This window comes from Dendrobates tinctorius, unplaced genomic scaffold, assembly GCF_039654945.1.
Source record: "Dendrobates tinctorius isolate UK_male_01 unplaced genomic scaffold, ASM3965494v1 ptg000196l, whole genome shotgun sequence".
Lineage (NCBI taxonomy): Eukaryota > Metazoa > Chordata > Amphibia > Anura > Dendrobatidae > Dendrobates > Dendrobates tinctorius.
This window is the reverse complement of record NW_027361863.1, coordinates 23010464-23029637: the sequence shown is the minus strand read 5'-3', so window position 1 is coordinate 23029637 and position 19174 is coordinate 23010464. Positions and strand designations below refer to the sequence as shown.

Genomic DNA, 19174 nt, shown 5'->3' with positions numbered 1-19174 from the left:
AGAAGCAGGGATAAAGACAGGGACACGGAGCAAAGCAGGTTGAGAACACAGAAGCTACCAGTGGTAGCGCAGGCAGACAGCAAAGGTAGCGGTAAAGGGCCTGAAGACAAGGCGAGTGCTGGCAGCGAGGACAGCGTCACCACATAAGGTAATCAGGCACCTTACCTGGCCTGGCGCCGAGTAGAAATAGTTGGTGGGCGCCGCCATGTTGGGGCGGAGCACCGCGTCACTGCTCCCTGAAGTCTGAGCGCCGGGTGAGACGTCGGGCGCAGGCGCGACGCTGAGGACCCCGGATGTCGGGAGCGGGGGCGCTCCAGAAGGTGTGCAGAAGATTTGGGAGGCGCACGGGGCCGCGCAGGTGAGTAGCGGTGGAGGGCGTGACACCCAGTATATCCTATATGATGTATATACCAGATTCCCAGCGTCTCCTATGTGATGTATATGCTCCAGCTCCTATGTGATTATATGCGCCAGCCCCAGCATTTCCTGTGTGATATATACAGCAGTCCCAGCCAGAGGTGTATCTAGGCTTTCTGGCACCCGGGGCAAGAAGTCGGTTCGGCGCCCCCCCAGTACATAAGCGATTTCCAAACTTGGTCATGTACTGGCGAGCTGCTCTCCCTAATAATCTCAATGTTCAATGAAAAACTGAAAAAAGCAGGAAGAGAAGCTCGTCACAAGACCATAAGTATGCGATTTTCATAGTGAAGTGTCCATGTGATGACTACTGGAACCTGCAGAGCTGAATCCTGACATTGCAGCTTCTGAATTCTCACAACAAATGCACTGCACACTTAGGATTCTCCCGTACTGGTGGCAAGATGGCAAGAGTACACGGTCATGTCAGCACAAGTATGTGATTTATATACTTCTGGCCACATTCCGACTAGACGTGCCCAGCCTCGCTCTGTCATTATCATTGAGTGAGGCCACACATGTCTAGTCAGCATGTGACTGCATGTATGTAAATTACCGGCATGAGAGAATCCTAACAGCGTTCAGTGAGCACTGTGAGAATTCAGAAGTCTGCAGTCACATAGAATGTCTGCAGACTCAGCACAGACCTGGACAACCCCTGTAATGCTCCTGACATAAATAAACATGAGAATTAGTCAGTATCACAAATAATATTTACATCCAGGTACCTTATAGATGACGTCGTCTCTGGAGTCGGTCTCCTTCTTTTCTTCTTGTCCAGACCCCTTGATGAGTTTTCTCATCCACATCTCATCTCTGCAGACTTCCATCTTCTCCGGTCTTCTGCAGCAAATCTCCACATGATGCCCTTAAAGAGAGAAGTGTCATTATAATGCTCCTAAATAAAAAATATCTGCAATACAGTGTATACTGTCTCCTCACACTATTCCCCTCCTCATACTGTCTCCTCTAACAGCCTACCTGTTCACCATACTGTCTCCTCATATTACCCCCTCACTCTCTATACTGCCTGCTCACACATACCCAGATTATCACACATTATCACACATACCCAGATTAAACAGAGTCAGCATGGGTTTCTAACTAATAAGTCATGTCAGACTAACTTAATTTCCTTCTATGACGGTATCACTGATTGGGTGGATCAAGGAAATGCTGTAGATATAGTATATCTTGACTTCAGCAAAGCATTTGACAAAGTCTCTCATACAATCCTTATTGAAAAAATGACTAAGTATGGAATGGACAAGGCAACTGTTAGGTGGATTCATAACTGGCTTAGTGATCGGACCCAAAGAGTGGTCGTAAATGGCTGCACATCCAGTTGGAAGAATGTCTCAAGTGGGGTACCACAGGGCTCTGTCCTGGGCCCTGTATTGTTCAACATCTTTATCAACGATTTAGATGAAGGAATTGAGGGTAAACTGATTAAATTTGCTGATGACACAAAGCTAGGAGGGATAGCTAATACTAGAGAAGAGAGAGAGAGGATTCAAAAAGATTTAAATAAACTGGAGAAGTGGGCAGCAACTAACAGAATGGTTTTTAACAGGGAGAAATGCAAAGTACTACATCTGGGCAATAAAAATGAAAAAAGCATATACAGAATGGAAGGAATAGGGCTAAGTGACAGCACATGTGAAAAAGACTTGGGTATACTAATAGATCACAGACTGAATATGAGTCAACAGTGTGATGCAGCAGCAAAAAAGGCAAATGCAATTCTAGGATGTATTAACAGAAGCATACAGTCTAGATCACGTGAAGTCATTATTTCCCTCTACTCCTCTTTGGCTCTTTGGTCAGACCTCATCTGGAATATTGTGTCCAGTTTTGGGCACCACATTTTAAAAAAGACATCAACAAACTGGAGCAAGTTCAGAAAAGAGCGACCAGAATGGTGACCGGTCTGCAAACCCTGTCTTATGAGGAAAGGTTGCAGGATTTGGGAATGTTTAGTTTGCAAAAGAGAAGACTGAGAGGAGACTTAATAGCTGTCTACAAATATCTAAAGGGCTGTCACATTGTAGAAGGATCAACTTTATTCTCATTTGCACAAGGAAAGACTAGAAGCAATGGGATGAAACTGAATGGGAAGAGACACAGATTAGATATTAGAAAAAACTTTTTGACAGAGTGATCAATGAGTGGAACAGGCTGCCACGAGAAGTGGTGAGTTCTCCTTCAATGGAAGTCTTCAAACAGAGGCTGGACAGACATCTGACTGGGATGATTTAGCGAATCCTGCTTTGAGCAGGGGGTTGGACCAGATGGCCCAGGAGGTCCCTTCCAACTCTACGATTCTATGATTCTATACTACCCCCTGACTCCCCATACTGTGTCTGCACACATGCCATCACCTCACTCCCCATATTGTGTCCACATAGATTTTTTCCATCGCTACTCATACTGTGTCCACATACATTTACCCGTTTGGCTCCCCATACTGTCTGCACCCATCCCCCACTCACCATACTGTGCCTGCACCCATCCCCCATACTGTTTCCTCATACATACACTCTTCATTTGTGTCCTTAAATCTCCCCACACACATAAGTATCCCCCATGCCCACTCCAAATCTCCCACACATTAAATATCCCTACTCCAAATCCCCCCACACATTATGTTCCGCCCTCCCCGCTCAAAATCCCCCCACACATTATGTTCCCTTATCCCCACTTATCCCTATAATGTCCTCAGGTTTCCCCCCCATAATGTCCTCAGGTTTCCCCCCCATAATGTCCTCAGGTTTCCCCCCATAATGTCCTCAGGTTTCCCCCATAATATCCTCAGGTTTCCCTCATAATATCCTCAGGTTTCCCCCATAATGTCCTCAGGTTTCCCCCATAATGTCCTCAGGTTTCCCTCATAATATCCTCAGGTCCCCCCATAATATCCTCAGGTTTCCCCCATTATATCCTCAGGTTTCCCCCATAATATCCTCAGGTTTCCCCCTTAATGTCCTCAGGTCCCCCCATAATATCCTCAGATTTCCCTCATAATGTCCTCAGGTCCCCCATAATATCCTCAGGTCCCCCATAATATCCTCAGGTTTCCCCCATAATGTCCTCAGGCTTCCCTCATAATATCCTCAGGTTTCCCCCATAATGTCCTCAGGTCCCCCCCATAATGTCCTCAGGTTTCCCTCATAATATCCTCAGGTCCCCCCCCATAATATCCTCAGGTTTCCCCCTTAATGTCCTCAGGTTTCCCCCATAATGTCCTCAGGTTTCCCCCCATAATATCCTCAGGTTTCCCCATAATGTCCTCAGGTCCACCCATAATATCCTCAGGTTTCCCCCTTAATGTCCTCAGGTCCCCCCATAATATCCTCAGGTTTCCCCCATAATGTCCTCAGGTTTCTCCTCCCCCCCCATATGTTCCTCATCTTTCTCCACCACACCACATGAATATGTCTGCACCATCCATGGCCTTGCTCCTCACACACTGTCCGGGCCCAATCTTCCCTTGCACTGACTCCATATAGCCGCTAGCGTCCGTTCCCGACCCCAACCATCCCTTCCTAGCCCCCAGAGCATGTCCTAATTTACATCAATAACCTTCTTCGACATCTTCAGCTCCATTACCCGTCTGAAGCACTTACCACCAACCGCAACGCTGCCTGCCTGAGTCTTCGCCTCTGAAGAGCCGGCCGCCGGCGTGTGACGTCAGCAGTGTGATCATGTGACCTGTCACGCTGCTGGTGCTTCATTGATGTGGAAGTGCCGGCGGCGGTGAGGCGCCGCTGGCGCTTACAGAACAACAAGTCACATGTATGTACTGGCGTATGAAGACGCTAGTACACCGACGCGCAGCACATTCTCTGCGCCAGCTGTCAGTTTGACAGTCAGATAAGGCAGAGAACGGGAGAATCAACGGAGTGTGGGGGCGGCAGAATGCCGCTGACGGGGAGTCTCGACTCTCCTGCTTGGACCGCCGCATCAGGCGGCCCGATGGCGCCCCCTGACAGCTGCGCCCGGGGCAAATGCCCCGGCTGCCCTCCCCTGGATACGCCCCTGGTCCCAGCATCTCCTTTGTGATGTATATACATCAGCCGCATCGTCTCCTATGTGATGTATATGCTCCAGCCCAAGCATGTCCTATGTGATTTGCACAGCAGCCGTAGTGTGTCCTATGTGATGTACAGTGACAAGTAAAAGAGTAACATTGTTTTGAACTTTTCACTTTCAGGCTCTGTATCTCTCCATCCACTACTGATCCTAACAAGAGACTACCATCATTTTTAGATAATCATCTTGGCTATTTCATACATAAATTTGACTTGCAACTATTTAACATATGATTAGTTATGCAGATTCTTGTTATGTCAATGGATTGTTACTGTTTTGCTAGTAAAAATCTACATTTTAATTTTTATTATTTTGTAAATCCACCTTTGGCTTCCAAAACTGCCTGAATCCTTCTGAGGTTTAAGGGGTAAGGTTTCTCCTTGTGCAGAGTGACATGCCAGCTCTGGCCTTTCAAGGTAAGGAGGCTTATTCGCCGTGCAATGCTCCTCTGGGAGAATAATATGCAAATTGCCTAATGGTTGAGGGTGACTGGTGAGACAACTGAAGGGCCACATTCGTCCTGCAGGGGCCCGCAGTGCAGTTCTTGGGACAAAGATTAGTCATTCCTCCTTACCTAGGCTAGGACTAGAAAAATGGGTGTGAATTCTCTGCAAATTGCTGTCATGGAGCTACTTTAGAGCTGTCATCTGTGAATAAACCGTAGAGGAGACATAATTGACTCATCCAGCAGGTGGTAAATGTAGTAACTGTGTGGCTGCACTTTATATGGGGGCACTTTGAGGGTACATGACGCTGACCCTGTATACTATGGAGGAGGAGATGTCAATAGACCTGGATGATTCTAATTCCAAAAAAGAGAAAATGATCAGGATTATGTAGATTTGTTACATTATTCAATGTAAGACCAACATCATGGTCGCTTCTTGATTTTTGGCAGATTCCAAGGAAGAACCGTCTCTGCTGTGCACGGAGCAAGAAGAAGAAGAGTCCTCCAAGTACAACACCGTGATTGTAGCAGCACAGAGGAATGAAGCGGAGACATCGCACCGCCCAGAATATACCCCTAAAGCACCTGAGGGTGCAGCTACTTATAGTGGGCACTGCCAGCTGAGTCTCCTGACAGTATGTGGGCCCCTGCTGGACCCCGTGGGCCGATGTTATGCAAATTACTCTACAGAGGCTCCCCAGGAGCCCCAATTCTTTAATTCAGGGGGGCAGTTACAACCGGTCAACCTGAAAATGGCAGGCAACTATCCGACAACTGCCCAGATTCCCCGGCGCTCTGCTCGTTGTGCAACATTATGTAAGCTGCCGGAATCTGCATATGATACAGGACCAGGAGGAGAGCAACCAAAGGCAAAATGCCAGGGAGAAAGTACTGAAGAGGCGCTTGCTCCGAGTAGGAAGAAAAGCCGTACTCTATACAACATCGGTGAGATCTGTAATGTGGCCATAAACCAAAGCGTAATATAATACCGCCCCTACATGCAAGAATAAGTGTGGAACTACTATAATACTGCTCCTGTATGCAAGAATATAACTACTATTATACTGCCTCCTATGTACAAGAATATAACTACCATAATACTGCCCCTATGTACAAGAATATAACTACTATAATACTGCCCCGTATGTACAAGAATATAACTACTATAATACTGCTCCTGTATGCAAGAATATAACTACTATAATACTGCCTCCTATGTACAAGAATATAACTACCATAATACTGCCCCTATGTACAAGAATATAACTACTATAATACTGCCCCCTATGTACAAGAATATAACTACTATAATACTGCCCCTATGTACAAGAATATAACTACTATAATACTGCCCCCTATGTACAAGAATATAACTACTATAATACTGCCCCTATGTACAAGAATATAACTACTATAATACTGCCCCTATGTACAAGAATATAACTACTATAATACTGCTCCTATTTACAAGAATATAACTACTATAATACTGCTCCTATGTACAAGAATATAACTACTATAATACTGCTCCCTATGTACAAGAATATAATTACTATAATACTGCCCCCTATGTACAAGAATATAGCTACTATAATACTGCTCCTATATACAAGAATATAACTACTATAATACTGCCCCTATGGACAAGAATATAACTACTATAATACTGCCCCTATGTACAAGAATATAACTACTATAATACTGCCTCCTATGTACAAGAATATAACTACTATAATACTGCTCCTATGTACAAGAATATAACTATTATATTACTGCCCCCTATGTACAAGAATATAACTACTATAATACTGCCCCGGTGTACACAAATATATCTACTATAATACTGCCCCCTATGTATAAGAATATAACTATAATAATACTGCCCCCTATGTACAGGAATATAACTACTATAATACTGCTCCTATGTACAAGAATATAACTACTATAATACTGCACCCTATGTACAAGAATATAACTACTATAATACTGCCCCCTATGTACAAGAATATAACTACTATAATACTGCCCCTATGTACAAGAATATAACTACTATAATACTGCTCCTATTTACAAGAATATAACTACTATAATACTGCTCCTATGTACAAGAATATAACTACTATAATACTGCTCCCTATGTACAAGAATATAATTACTATAATACTGCCCCCTATGTACAAGAATATAGCTACTATAATACTGCTCCTATATACAAGAATATAACTACTATAATACTGCCCCTATGGACAAGAATATAACTACTATAATACTGCCCCTATGTACAAGAATATAACTACTATAATACTGCCTCCTATGTACAAGAATATAACTACTATAATACTGCCCCCTATGTACAAGAATATAACTACTATAATACTGCCCCTATGTACAAGAATATAACTACTATAATACTGCTCCTATTTACAAGAATATAACTACTATAATACTGCTCCTATGTACAAGAATATAACTACTATAATACTGCTCCCTATGTACAAGAATATAATTACTATAATACTGCCCCCTATGTACAAGAATATAGCTACTATAATACTGCTCCTATATACAAGAATATAACTACTATAATACTGCCCCTATGGACAAGAATATAACTACTATAATACTGCCTCCTATGTACAAGAATATAACTACTATAATACTGCCCCTATGTACAAGAATATAACTACTATAATACTGCCCCGGTGTACACAAATATATCTACTATAATACTGCCCCCTATGTATAAGAATATAACTATAATAATACTGCCCCCTATGTACAGGAATATAACTACTATAATACTGCTCCTATGTACAAGAATATAACTACTATAATACTGCCTCCTATGTACAAGAATATAACTACTATAATACTGCCCCCTATGTACAAGAATATAACTACTATAATACTGCTCCTATGTACAAGAATATAACTACTATAATACTGCCCCCTATGTACAAGAATATAACTACTATAATACTGCCTCTTATATGCAAGAATATAACTACTATAATACTGCTCCTATGTACAAGAATATAACTACTATAATACTGCCTCTTATATGCAAGAATATAACTACTATAATACTGCCACTATGTACAAGAATATAACAACTATAATACTGCCCCTATGTACAAGAATATAACTACTATAATACTGCTCCTATGTACAAGAATATAACAACTATAATACTGCCTCCTATGTACAAGAATATAACTGCTATAATACTGCCCCTATGTACAAGAATATAATTACTATAATACTGCACCCTATGTACAAGAATATAACTCTATAATACTGCCCCTATGTACAAGAATATAACTACTATAATACTGCCGCTATGTACAAGAATATAGCTACTATAATACTGCTCCTATGTACATGAATATAACTACTATAATACTGCCCCTATGTACAAGAATATAACTGCTATAATACTGCTCCTATGTACAAGAATATAACTACTATAATACTGCCCCTATGTACAAGAATATAACTACTATAATACTGCCTCCTATGTACAAGAATATAACTACTATAATACTGCCCCTATGTACACGAATATAACTATTATAATACTACCCCTATGTACAAGAATATACTATAATACTGCCCCTATGGACAAGAATATAATTACTATAATACTGCCCCTATGGACAAGAATATAACTGCTATAATACTGCCCCTATGTACAAGAATATAACTACTATAATACTGCCCCCTATGTACAAGAATATAACTACTATAATACTGCCTCTTATATGCAAGAATATAACTACTATAATACTGCCCCTATGTACAAGAATATAACTGCTATAATACTGCCCCTATGTACAAGAATATAACTACTATAATACTGCCCCTATGTACAAGAATATAACTACTATAATACTGCTCCTATGTACAAGAATATAACTACTATAATACTGCCCCTATGGACAAGAACATAACTACTATAATACTGCCCCCTATGTACAAGAATATAACTACTATAATACTGCTTCTATATATGACAGTACAATATTTGTATTGGAGTCACTTTGTTGGGGATGTTTGGGTTATATGGATATTTGCTATTAGCAGCCATTGCAGTAAATCCAGGTAATAATTAGCAGTGGTGCTGGTAGTGGACACTGTATGTAAACTGTGCATTTTCTCCACTAATTTATCCATTCTCTCCATACCTGGAACCACAATATAGATCAGTTGCAAGAATTAGAGCGAATATTCATGGAGGATCATTACCCGGACAGTGAGAAGCGAAAAGAAATTGCTGAAATTATTGGGGTCACTCCACAGCGAATAATGGTAACTATCATGCTTCATTATAAAGCCAGAAAGATTTTAAGAGAAGGGGGAGACGGTGCGGAGACTGAAGTATATACATAACCCACCAGGACTACACATTTCTGACAGAATGAAGCAAATGTACCAATAATCCTTATGGCAAACCTTGAGTTGTGACTATAGCTCCGCTCCATACCAGGGCGTCTCCATTGTTAGCTTATGAGGAAGATGCAGGGAAGTGGAGGAACTGCAGAATCAGACAACAGTGATGATAGAGATACATTCTGTCCAATGTCTATCTAGTTACATTGAATCTGTTTTTGGAAAAGTTGGTTAACTGACCACGTTGCTGCCATTGCAGCTATCACTGACTTTTGTGACCCAGATTTTTCTGACGCCCTACGTCACGGTGGTCCTGGGTTCAGGGTCAGCTGGGGCCAATATCGACACACAGGATACATGTTCAGTGTCAGCTGGGGCCATCATCAGCACACAGGATACATGTTCAGTGTCAGCTGGGGCCATCATCAGCACACAGGATACATGTTCAGGGTCAGCTGGGGCCAATATCAGCACACAGGATACATGTTCAGGGTCAGCTGGGGCCAATATCAGCACACAGGATACATGTTCAGGGTCAGCTGGGGCCAATATCAGCACACAGGATACATGTTCAGGGTCAGCTGGGGCCAATATCAGCACACAGGATACATGTTTAGGGTCAGCTGGGGCCAACATCAGCACACAGGATACATGTTCAGGGTCAGCTGGGGCCAACATCAGCACACAGGATACATGTTTAGGGTCAGCTGGGGCCAACATCAGCACACAGGATACATGTTTAGGGTCAGCTGGGGCCAACATCAGCACACAGGATACATGTTTAGGGTCAGCTGGGGCCAACATCAGCACACAGGATACATGTTTAGGGTCAGCTGGGGCCAACATCAGCACCCAGGATACATGTTCAGGGTCAGCTGGGGCCATCATCAGCACACAGGATACATGTTCAGTGTCAGCTGGGGCCATCATCAGCACACAGGATACATGTTCAGTGTCAGCTGGGGCCATCATCAGCACACAGGATACATGTTCAGGGTCAGCTGGGGCCATCATCAGCACACAGGATACATGTTCAGGGTCAGCTGGGGCCATCATCAGCACACAGGATACATGTTTAGGGTCAGCTGGGGCCAACATCAGCACACAGGATACATGTTCAGGGTCAGCTGGGGCCAACATCAGCACACAGGATACATGTTTAGGGTCAGCTGGGGCCAACATCAGCACACAGGATACATGTTTAGGGTCAGCTGGGGCCAACATCAGCACACAGGATACATGTTTAGGGTCAGCTGAGGCCAACATCAGCACACAGGATACATGTTCAGGGTCAGCTGGGGCCAACATCAGCACACAGGATACATGTTTAGGGTCAGCTGGGGCCAACATCAGCACACAGGATACATGTTCAGGGTTAGCTGGGGCCATCATCAGCACACAGGATACATGTTTAGGGTCAGCTGGGGCCAACATCAGCACACAGGATACATGTTCAGGGTCAGCTGGGGCCATCATCAGCACATAAGATACATGTTCAGGGTCAGCTGGGGCCAACATCAGCACACAGGATACATGTTCAGGGTTAGCTGGGGCCATCATCAGCACACAGGATACATGTTTAGGGTCAGCTGGGGCCAACATCAGCACACAGGATACATGTTCAGGGTCAGCTGGGGCCATCATCAGCACATAAGATACATGTTCAGGGTCAGCTGGGGCCAACATCAGCACACAGGATACATGTTCAGGGTCAGCTGGGGCCAATATCGACACAGGATACATGTTCAGTGTCAGCTGGGGCCATCATCAGCACACAGGATACATGTTCAGGGTCAGCTGGGGCCAACATCAGCACACAGGATACATGTTTAGGGTCAGCTGGGGCCAACATCAGCACACAGGATACATGTTCAGGGTCAGCTGGGGCCAACATCAGCACACAGGATACATGTTCAGGGTCAGCTGGGGCCATCATTAGCACATAGGATACATGTTCAGGGTCAGCTGGGGCCATCATCAGCACATAAGATACATGTTCAGGGTCAGCTGGGGCCAACATCAGCACACAGGATACATGTTTAGGGTCAGCTGGGGCCAACATCAGCACACCGGATACATGTTCAGGGTCAGCTGGGGCCAACATCAGCACACAGGATACATGTTCAGGGTCAGCTGGGGCCATCATCAGCACACAGGATACATGTTCAGGGTCAGCTGGGGCCATCATCAGCACACAGGATACATGTTTAGGGTCAGCTGGGGCCAACATCAGCACACAGGATACATGTTCAGGGTCAGCTGGGGCTATCATCAGCACATAAGATACATGTTCAGGGTCAGCTAGGGCCAATATCAGCACACAGGATACAAGTTTAGGGTCAGCTGGGGCCAACATCAGCACACAGGATACATGTTTAGGGTCAGCTGGGGCCAACATCAGGATACATGTTCAGGGTCAGCTGGGGCCATCATCAGCACATAGGATACATGTTCAGGGTCAGCTGGGGCCATCATCAGCACATAAGATACATGTTCAGGGTCAGCTGGGGCCACCATCAGCACACAGGATACATGTTTAGGGTCAGCTGGGGCCAACATCAGCACACAGGATACATGTTCAGGGTCAGCTGGGGCCAACATCAGCACACAGGATACATGTTCAGGGTCAGCTGGGGCCAACATCAGCACACAGGATACATGTTCAGGGTCAGCTGGGGCCAACATCAGCACACAGGATACATGTTCAGGGTCAGCTGAGGCCAACATCATTACACAGGATACATGTTCAGGGTCAGCTGAGGCCAACATCAGCACATACATGTTTAGGGTCAGCTGGGGCCAACATCAGCACACAGGATACATGTTTAGGGTCAGCTGGGGCCAACATCAGCACACAGGATACATGTTTAGGGTCAGCTGGGGCCAACATCAGCACACAGGATACATGTTTAGGGTCAGCTGAGGCCAACATCAGCACACAGGATACATGTTCAGGGTCAGCTGGGGCCAACATCAGCACACAGGATACATGTTTAGGGTCAGCTGGGGCCAACATCAGCACACAGGATACATGTTCAGGGTCAGCTGGGGCCATCATCAGCACACAGGATACATGTTCAGGGTTAGCTGGGGCCATCATCAGCACACAGGATACATGTTTAGGGTCAGCTGGGGCCAACATCAGCACACAGGATACATGTTCAGGGTCAGCTGGGGCCATCATCAGCACATAAGATACATGTTCAGGGTCAGCTGGGGCCAACATCAGCACACAGGATACATGTTCAGGGTCAGCTGGGGCCATCATCAGCACATAAGATACATGTTTAGGGTTAGCTGGGGCCATCATCAGCACACAGGATACAAGTTTAGGGTCAGCTGGGGCCAACATCAGCACACAGGATACATGTTCAGGGTTAGCTGGGGCCATCATCAGCACACAGGATACATGTTCAGGGTCAGCTGGGGCCAATATCAGCACACAGGATACAAGTTTAGGGTCAGCTGGGGCCAACATCAGCACACAGGATACATGTTTAGGGTCAGCTGGGGCCAATATCAGCACACAGGATACATGTTCAGGGTCAGCTGGGGCCAACATCAGCACACAGGATACATGTTCAGGGTCAGCTGGGGCCATCATTAGCACATAGGATACATGTTCAGGGTCAGCTGGGGCCATCATCAGCACATAAGATACATGTTCAGGGTCAGCTGGGGCCAACATCAGCACACAGGATACATGTTTAGGGTCAGCTGGGGCCAACATCAGCACACCGGATACATGTTCAGGGTCAGCTGGGGCCAACATCAGCACACAGGATACATGTTCAGGGTCAGCTGGGGCCATCATCAGCACACAGGATACATGTTCAGGGTCAGCTGGGGCCAACATCAGCACACAGGATACATGTTCAGGGTCAGCTGGGGCCATCATCAGCACACAGGATACATGTTCAGGGTCAGCTGGGGCCATCATCAGCACACAGGATACATGTTCAGGGTCAGCTGGGGCCATCATCAGCACACAGGATACATGTTCAGGGTCAGCTGGGGCCATCATCAGCACACAGGATACATGTTCAGGGTCAGCTGGGGCCAACATCAGCACACAGGATACATGTTCAGGGTCAGCTGGGGCCATCATCAGCACACAGGATACATGTTCAGGGTCAGCTGGGGCCATCATCAGCACACAGGATACATGTTCAGGGTCAGCTGGGGCCATCATCAGCACACAGGATACATGTTCAGGGTCAGCTGGGGCCATCATCAGCACACAGGATACATGTTCAGGGTCAGCTGGGGCCAACATCAGCACACAGGATACATGTTCAGGGTCAGCTGGGGCCACCATCAGCACATAAGATACATGTTCAGGGTCAGCTGGGGCCACCATCAGCACACAGGATACATGTTTAGGGTCAGCTGGGGCCAACATCAGCACACAGGATACATGTTCAGGGTCAGCTGGGGCCAACATCAGCACACAGGATACATGTTCAGGGTCAGCTGGGGCCAACATCAGCACACAGGATACATGTTCAGGGTCAGCTGGGGCCAACATCAGCACACAGGATACATGTTCAGGGTCAGCTGAGGCCAACATCATTACACAGGATACATGTTCAGGGTCAGCTGAGGCCAACATCAGCACATACATGTTTAGGGTCAGCTGGGGCCAACATCAGCACACAGGATACATGTTTAGGGTCAGCTGGGGCCAACATCAGCACACAGGATACATGTTTAGGGTCAGCTGGGGCCAACATCAGCACATAAGATACATGTTCAGGGTCAGCTGGGGCCAATATCAGCACACAGGATACAAGTTTAGGGTCAGCTGGGGCCAACATCAGCACACAGGATACATGTTTAGGGTCAGCTGGGGCCAATATCGGCACACAGGATACATGTTCAGGGTCAGCTGGGGCCATCATCAGCACATAAGATACATGTTCAGGGTCAGCTGGGGCCAACATCAGCACACAGGATACATGTTTAGGGTCAGCTGGGGCCAACATCAGCACACAGGATACATGTTTAGGGTCAGCTGGGGCCAACATCAGCACACAGGATACATGTTTAGGGTCAGCTGGGGCCAACATCAGCACACAGGATACATGTTTAGGGTCAGCTGGGGCCATCATCAGCACATAGGATACATGTTCAGGGTCAGCTGGGGCCATCATCAGCACATAGGATACATGTTCAGGGTCAGCTGGGGCCATCATCAGCACATAAGATACATGTTCAGGGTCAGCTGGGGCCAACATCAGCACACAGGATATATGTTTAGGGTCAGCTGGGGCCAACATCAGCACATAGGATACATGTTCAGGGTCAGCTGGGGCCAACATCAGCACACAGGATATATGTTTAGGGTCAGCTGGGGCCAACATCTGCACACAGGATACATGTTTAGGGTCAGCTGGGGCCAACATCAGCACACAGGATACATGTTCAGGGTCAGCTGGGGCCAACATCAGCACACAGGATATATGTTTAGGGTCAGCTGGGGCCATCATCAGCACACAGGATATATGTTTAGGGTCAGCTGGGGCCAACATCTGCACACAGGATACATGTTTAGGGTCAGCTGGGGCCAACATCAGCACACAGGATACATGTTCAGGGTCAGCTGGGGCCAATATCAGCACACAGGATATATGTTCAGGGTCAGCTGGGGCCAACATCTGCACACAGGATACATGTTTAGGGTCAGCTGGGGCCAACATCAGCACACAGGATACATGTTCAGGGTCAGCTGGGGCCAACATCAGCACACAGGATATATGTTTAGGGTCAGCTGGGGCCATCATCAGCACACAGGATATATGTTTAGGGTCAGCTGGGGCCAACATCTGCACACAGGATACATGTTTAGGGTCAGCTGGGGCCAACATCAGCACACAGGATACATGTTCAGGGTCAGCTGGGGCCAATATCAGCACACAGGATACATGTTCAGGGTCAGCTGGGGCCAACATCTGCACACAGGATACATGTTTAGGGTCAGCTGGGGCCAACATCAGCACACAGGATACATGTTCAGGGTCAGCTGGGGCCAATATCAGCACACAGGATACATGTTCAGGGTCAGCTGGGGCCATCATCAGCACACAGGATACATGTTTTCCCCGTGTTTTCTTTTCCTCACAAAATCCAAAAACATCCTGCTGGGTGAATTGGCCCCAGCGGGTGTGAGATACTGGATTTTGGACTGTTGGGTATATTGATAGCCTTTATTTCCCGCCTCTTCTTTCCTGACTTTCTGCATTCGCCTTAGGTTTGGTTCCAAAACCGACGAGCCAAATGGCGCAAAGTGGAGAAAACCTCCATTAAGAGTGGAAAGAAGACAGTCCCTGGCTCAGTGGGGATATGTCCCTCTGAGAACACTGCTCTTTCTTCTTCTGCACTTTCCCGGCCAGAAACTGTATCATTCGCAGTTACTTCCGGACATCACCCCTATGGTCCAGGCATCAGGACTAGGTGAGGGAACCAGATGGTTTCTTAAATACTTTGTGCTGCATCCAATATTTTATATTTGCTCTTCTCCCCTGTTCATTTCACTTTCTGTTGTACAGAACCCTGACCTTAATAATATCATTACCTCTCATAAGTTTGCAGTCCTCTCCCAAAATACTCTGTCCTGTTGGACCCTGCTATCCTCACTATGTACCACCTTCCTTGTCCTGAAGTTTGTGTCCATTTCCTTCTGTAGATTTTGACTTTTCTTCTGTCACCTACAACCCTGTCCTCTTACGAGTGTACCCTCCCACCAACAATATCAGAAAACGCCTTTCCTGAAATGCTCTGTTCTGCTGTGCATTTTGCTCCTCCTACTTGACTTCCCTCTTCCTTTCACCAACCTCCCTAACCTCACATACTTGCCAACATTTACAAGGCCAAATTGGGGACATTTAAGCATGTTACATTGGAATACCTGGGAGTGCCCCCAAAATGTACTTGACTGCCCCCAGACCTAACACTCCGCACTCTTGGGCATGGTCTTGTTAAGCAGAGCCCTTTGGCAGTCTGGTTCTATCTTGGCGAGTATGACATCCATCCACAAGTGATGGCATCTACGCTCTCCGTTTCTCTCTTTCAGGTTATCCCTGGTGCCCGGCACTCTTCTTCAGAGGACTCAGTCCGTGGACATCTCCTCTCAGCACAGCGCCTCCTGCCCTTCAACTAGCAGCACTTCAAGTAGGTAGATGGATGTGGCTTCATGCATGCCCAGGGTTGCCACAAGTGGCTCTAGCAGCATCTTCCTGCATCCCCTGACTTCTCCATTCCAAGCCATGCAAGAGTCTCAGAACACAACCCATCTGTGACCCTTTCTGCCTGACTTTTCTTCTCTGGTGCCGATCCCTGACTGCAGACTACGGCACAGGGAGCTGCCTATACTGCCCCTTCCTGAGGGTCCTAGTACAGATATGCAAATGAGCTCCTCACCAGACTTAAGAAAAGTGTCACTCCAATTGCATCTTTTGGTGGTGGCCACTGTATGTGTTATTCATGGTGCTGCTATCAGGCTTGCTAAAGGGTCAGGCATTAACTGTTAATGTCCGACCCTTTAGCAGGCCTGATAGCAGCACCAAGAATGTGAGACAATTTGTAAACAGCTGTTTTGGGTTCTTGTGCTCCTCAGTAAGGAGCAGGGTACAGGTTGTGAGCTGCCTTTGACAGAGGTTTTGGGAGTTCACTGGTCTGACTTCTATAAAGGTCAGACCTTGCTTTAAGCCAGATTCAGACGCCTGTATAGAGAAACAGGCCCGTCTTGTCTATCTCCGTGTCCAGCTCCTTGTGCTCGTCAGCACTGTGGGTGGGTGCAGGAGATGCCTTTATATTCCATGCATTATTCTGGTTTGTGCATGCTGCTTTTTTCTTTGTGGAAACTCGGCTATTTGCACTAGCACACTGACTATAATATAAAATATAATCTGCTCGTCTGAGCAAACTCTTATGGGGATTGATAGGGTGACTACTATTGAAGACAAGAAATAGAGCAGCACAGAAATACAAAAGTGAGTCCAGGTGCAAAGATCCCAAAGGCATGTACCAAACCTTTATGATGCAAAAAAATCTAAAAAGCAGGAACAGCACACCGGGTTTTTCAGGGTTAAATGAGAGCTGTTTATTTAGCCCATTAGTGCAAAAGGGTGACTACTAGCGATGAGCGAATCTATCAAGCTACAAACTCATCCAAAATAGTTGTGTTCCATTGAATTTAAATGTCGATTTGCAGAATTTCAATGAATCGAAAACATTTAGATAGTGGTGAATCACAATTTTTTATAGAATTAGAGGCGAATTTGATGTTTGAAAGTAATTGGCTCTTGTGGCTCCCTCCAATAAGAACTACCGAAGCTCGCAATCCTAGAAAATGTAAATGTCCCGAAAAGGCAGTGTATCAATAGAAAAAAACAAAGAGGGGAGGGGGCTATCTGCCAGGACAAAATAAATCATGCCAATTATTAAAATACAATAAACTTTATGAAATACAATTCATAAAAACATTATATGGTATAATGAACAGTGTTGTTCAAAAGTACAACTTGTCCTGTAAAAAAACAAGACCTCGCATGGCCAAGTTGATGGGAAAAATAAAAAAGTTATGGTTCTGGGAAGAAAGGGAGAAAAAAAATGAAAATGGAAAATCGCAAGGTCATAAATGAGTTCAAATTGGTGGGTGAAAGTAGAAGAAAATCTAAGATAGAATCAAAATGAACATATACTCTGCTGTAAGGAAGTAAAAAGCAATAATAAAAATAACACTGGTTACTTGGTAAAAACACTGTTTTTCATAAAGAAAAAAAAGTGTAAAAGCCATCCCACCACAACAAGGTGACCCTGTCGAGACAGTCCTAACCTCTAATATTAAAAACTTACCATGTGTCAGAAATGTCCTGAATGTGAATAAGGGCTGAGCGGGATCGGTGCCCAACTTTGGACACCCAGCAATGGGAAGCTATGTAAACCTAATGCCCAGCCTTAAAAAATGGGAGGCAGAAGCAAAAGAAATAAACTGGAGTATAAGTTGGCATACAAGTAACGTGTAAGAGCATGTTCACACGGGACATTAAACAGAGAAATAAAATGATCATATACCTTTTTGTATGTTAAAAGCAATAGTGTATGAAAGTATCCCTGGGTACTTAGTAAATGTTGTTTTTTGTTTAAAAAAAAAAGCATAAAAGCAATCCCACTAACGCCAAGGTGTACCCTGTCGGGATGGTTCTAACCTCGAGTATTGAAAGCGAACGTGTCACCAGGTTTGAATGAGATGAGATACGGCCACCACCTTTCAGGCCTGATATACAGCATTCAACCCGACCCGTAATACTAGAAATACAGCTTTTATTATACTCACCTGCGGGGCGGTCCGGTCCGAGGGGTGTCGCAGGTCCTGGTGTGGCGCCTCCCTTCTTTTTGCAATGATGCCCTCCTTCTTGCTTCATGTGGATGAGGCATCCCTACGTCGTCCACAGTCTCTCCGGCGTCGCGGTCCTGCGCAGGCGTACATCTCTGCCCTGATGAGGGCACAGTAAAGTACTGCAGTGCACATGCACCAGGGCTCTTTGACCTTTCCCAGTGCATGCGCACTATAGTACTCAACAGGGCAGAGAAGTACGCCTGCACAGGAGCACGATGCCGGGAAGAGTGTGTGGATGATGTAGGGAGGCGTCATTCACATGAAGCAAGGAGGAGGACGGCATCGCAAGATGAAGGGAGGCGCAGGACCGGACCACCCCGCAGGTGAGTAAAATTACAGCTCTTTTTCTTCTTTTGCAGATCCGGTTGTGGGCAGATATACAGCATTATCTATTGCTGTATATCAGGCCTGAAAGGTGGTGGCCGTAT

General features: G+C 45.7%; 1 protein-coding gene across 3 annotated transcripts in view; it reads left to right on the top strand.

The window, feature by feature from the left end:
* Positions 1-19174, top strand: part of NOBOX (NOBOX oogenesis homeobox) — a 41286-nt gene that overhangs the window by 11474 nt on the left and 10638 nt on the right. For all 3 annotated transcript variants that reach the window (XM_073552735.1, XM_073552736.1, XM_073552737.1), the window contains exons 2-5: positions 5408-5902; positions 9159-9265; positions 15597-15799; positions 16419-16516. In XM_073552735.1, the coding sequence (XP_073408836.1) occupies positions 5408-5902; positions 9159-9265; positions 15597-15799; positions 16419-16516 (903 nt within the window). The remainder of the gene's footprint in view (positions 1-5407; positions 5903-9158; positions 9266-15596; positions 15800-16418; positions 16517-19174) is intronic.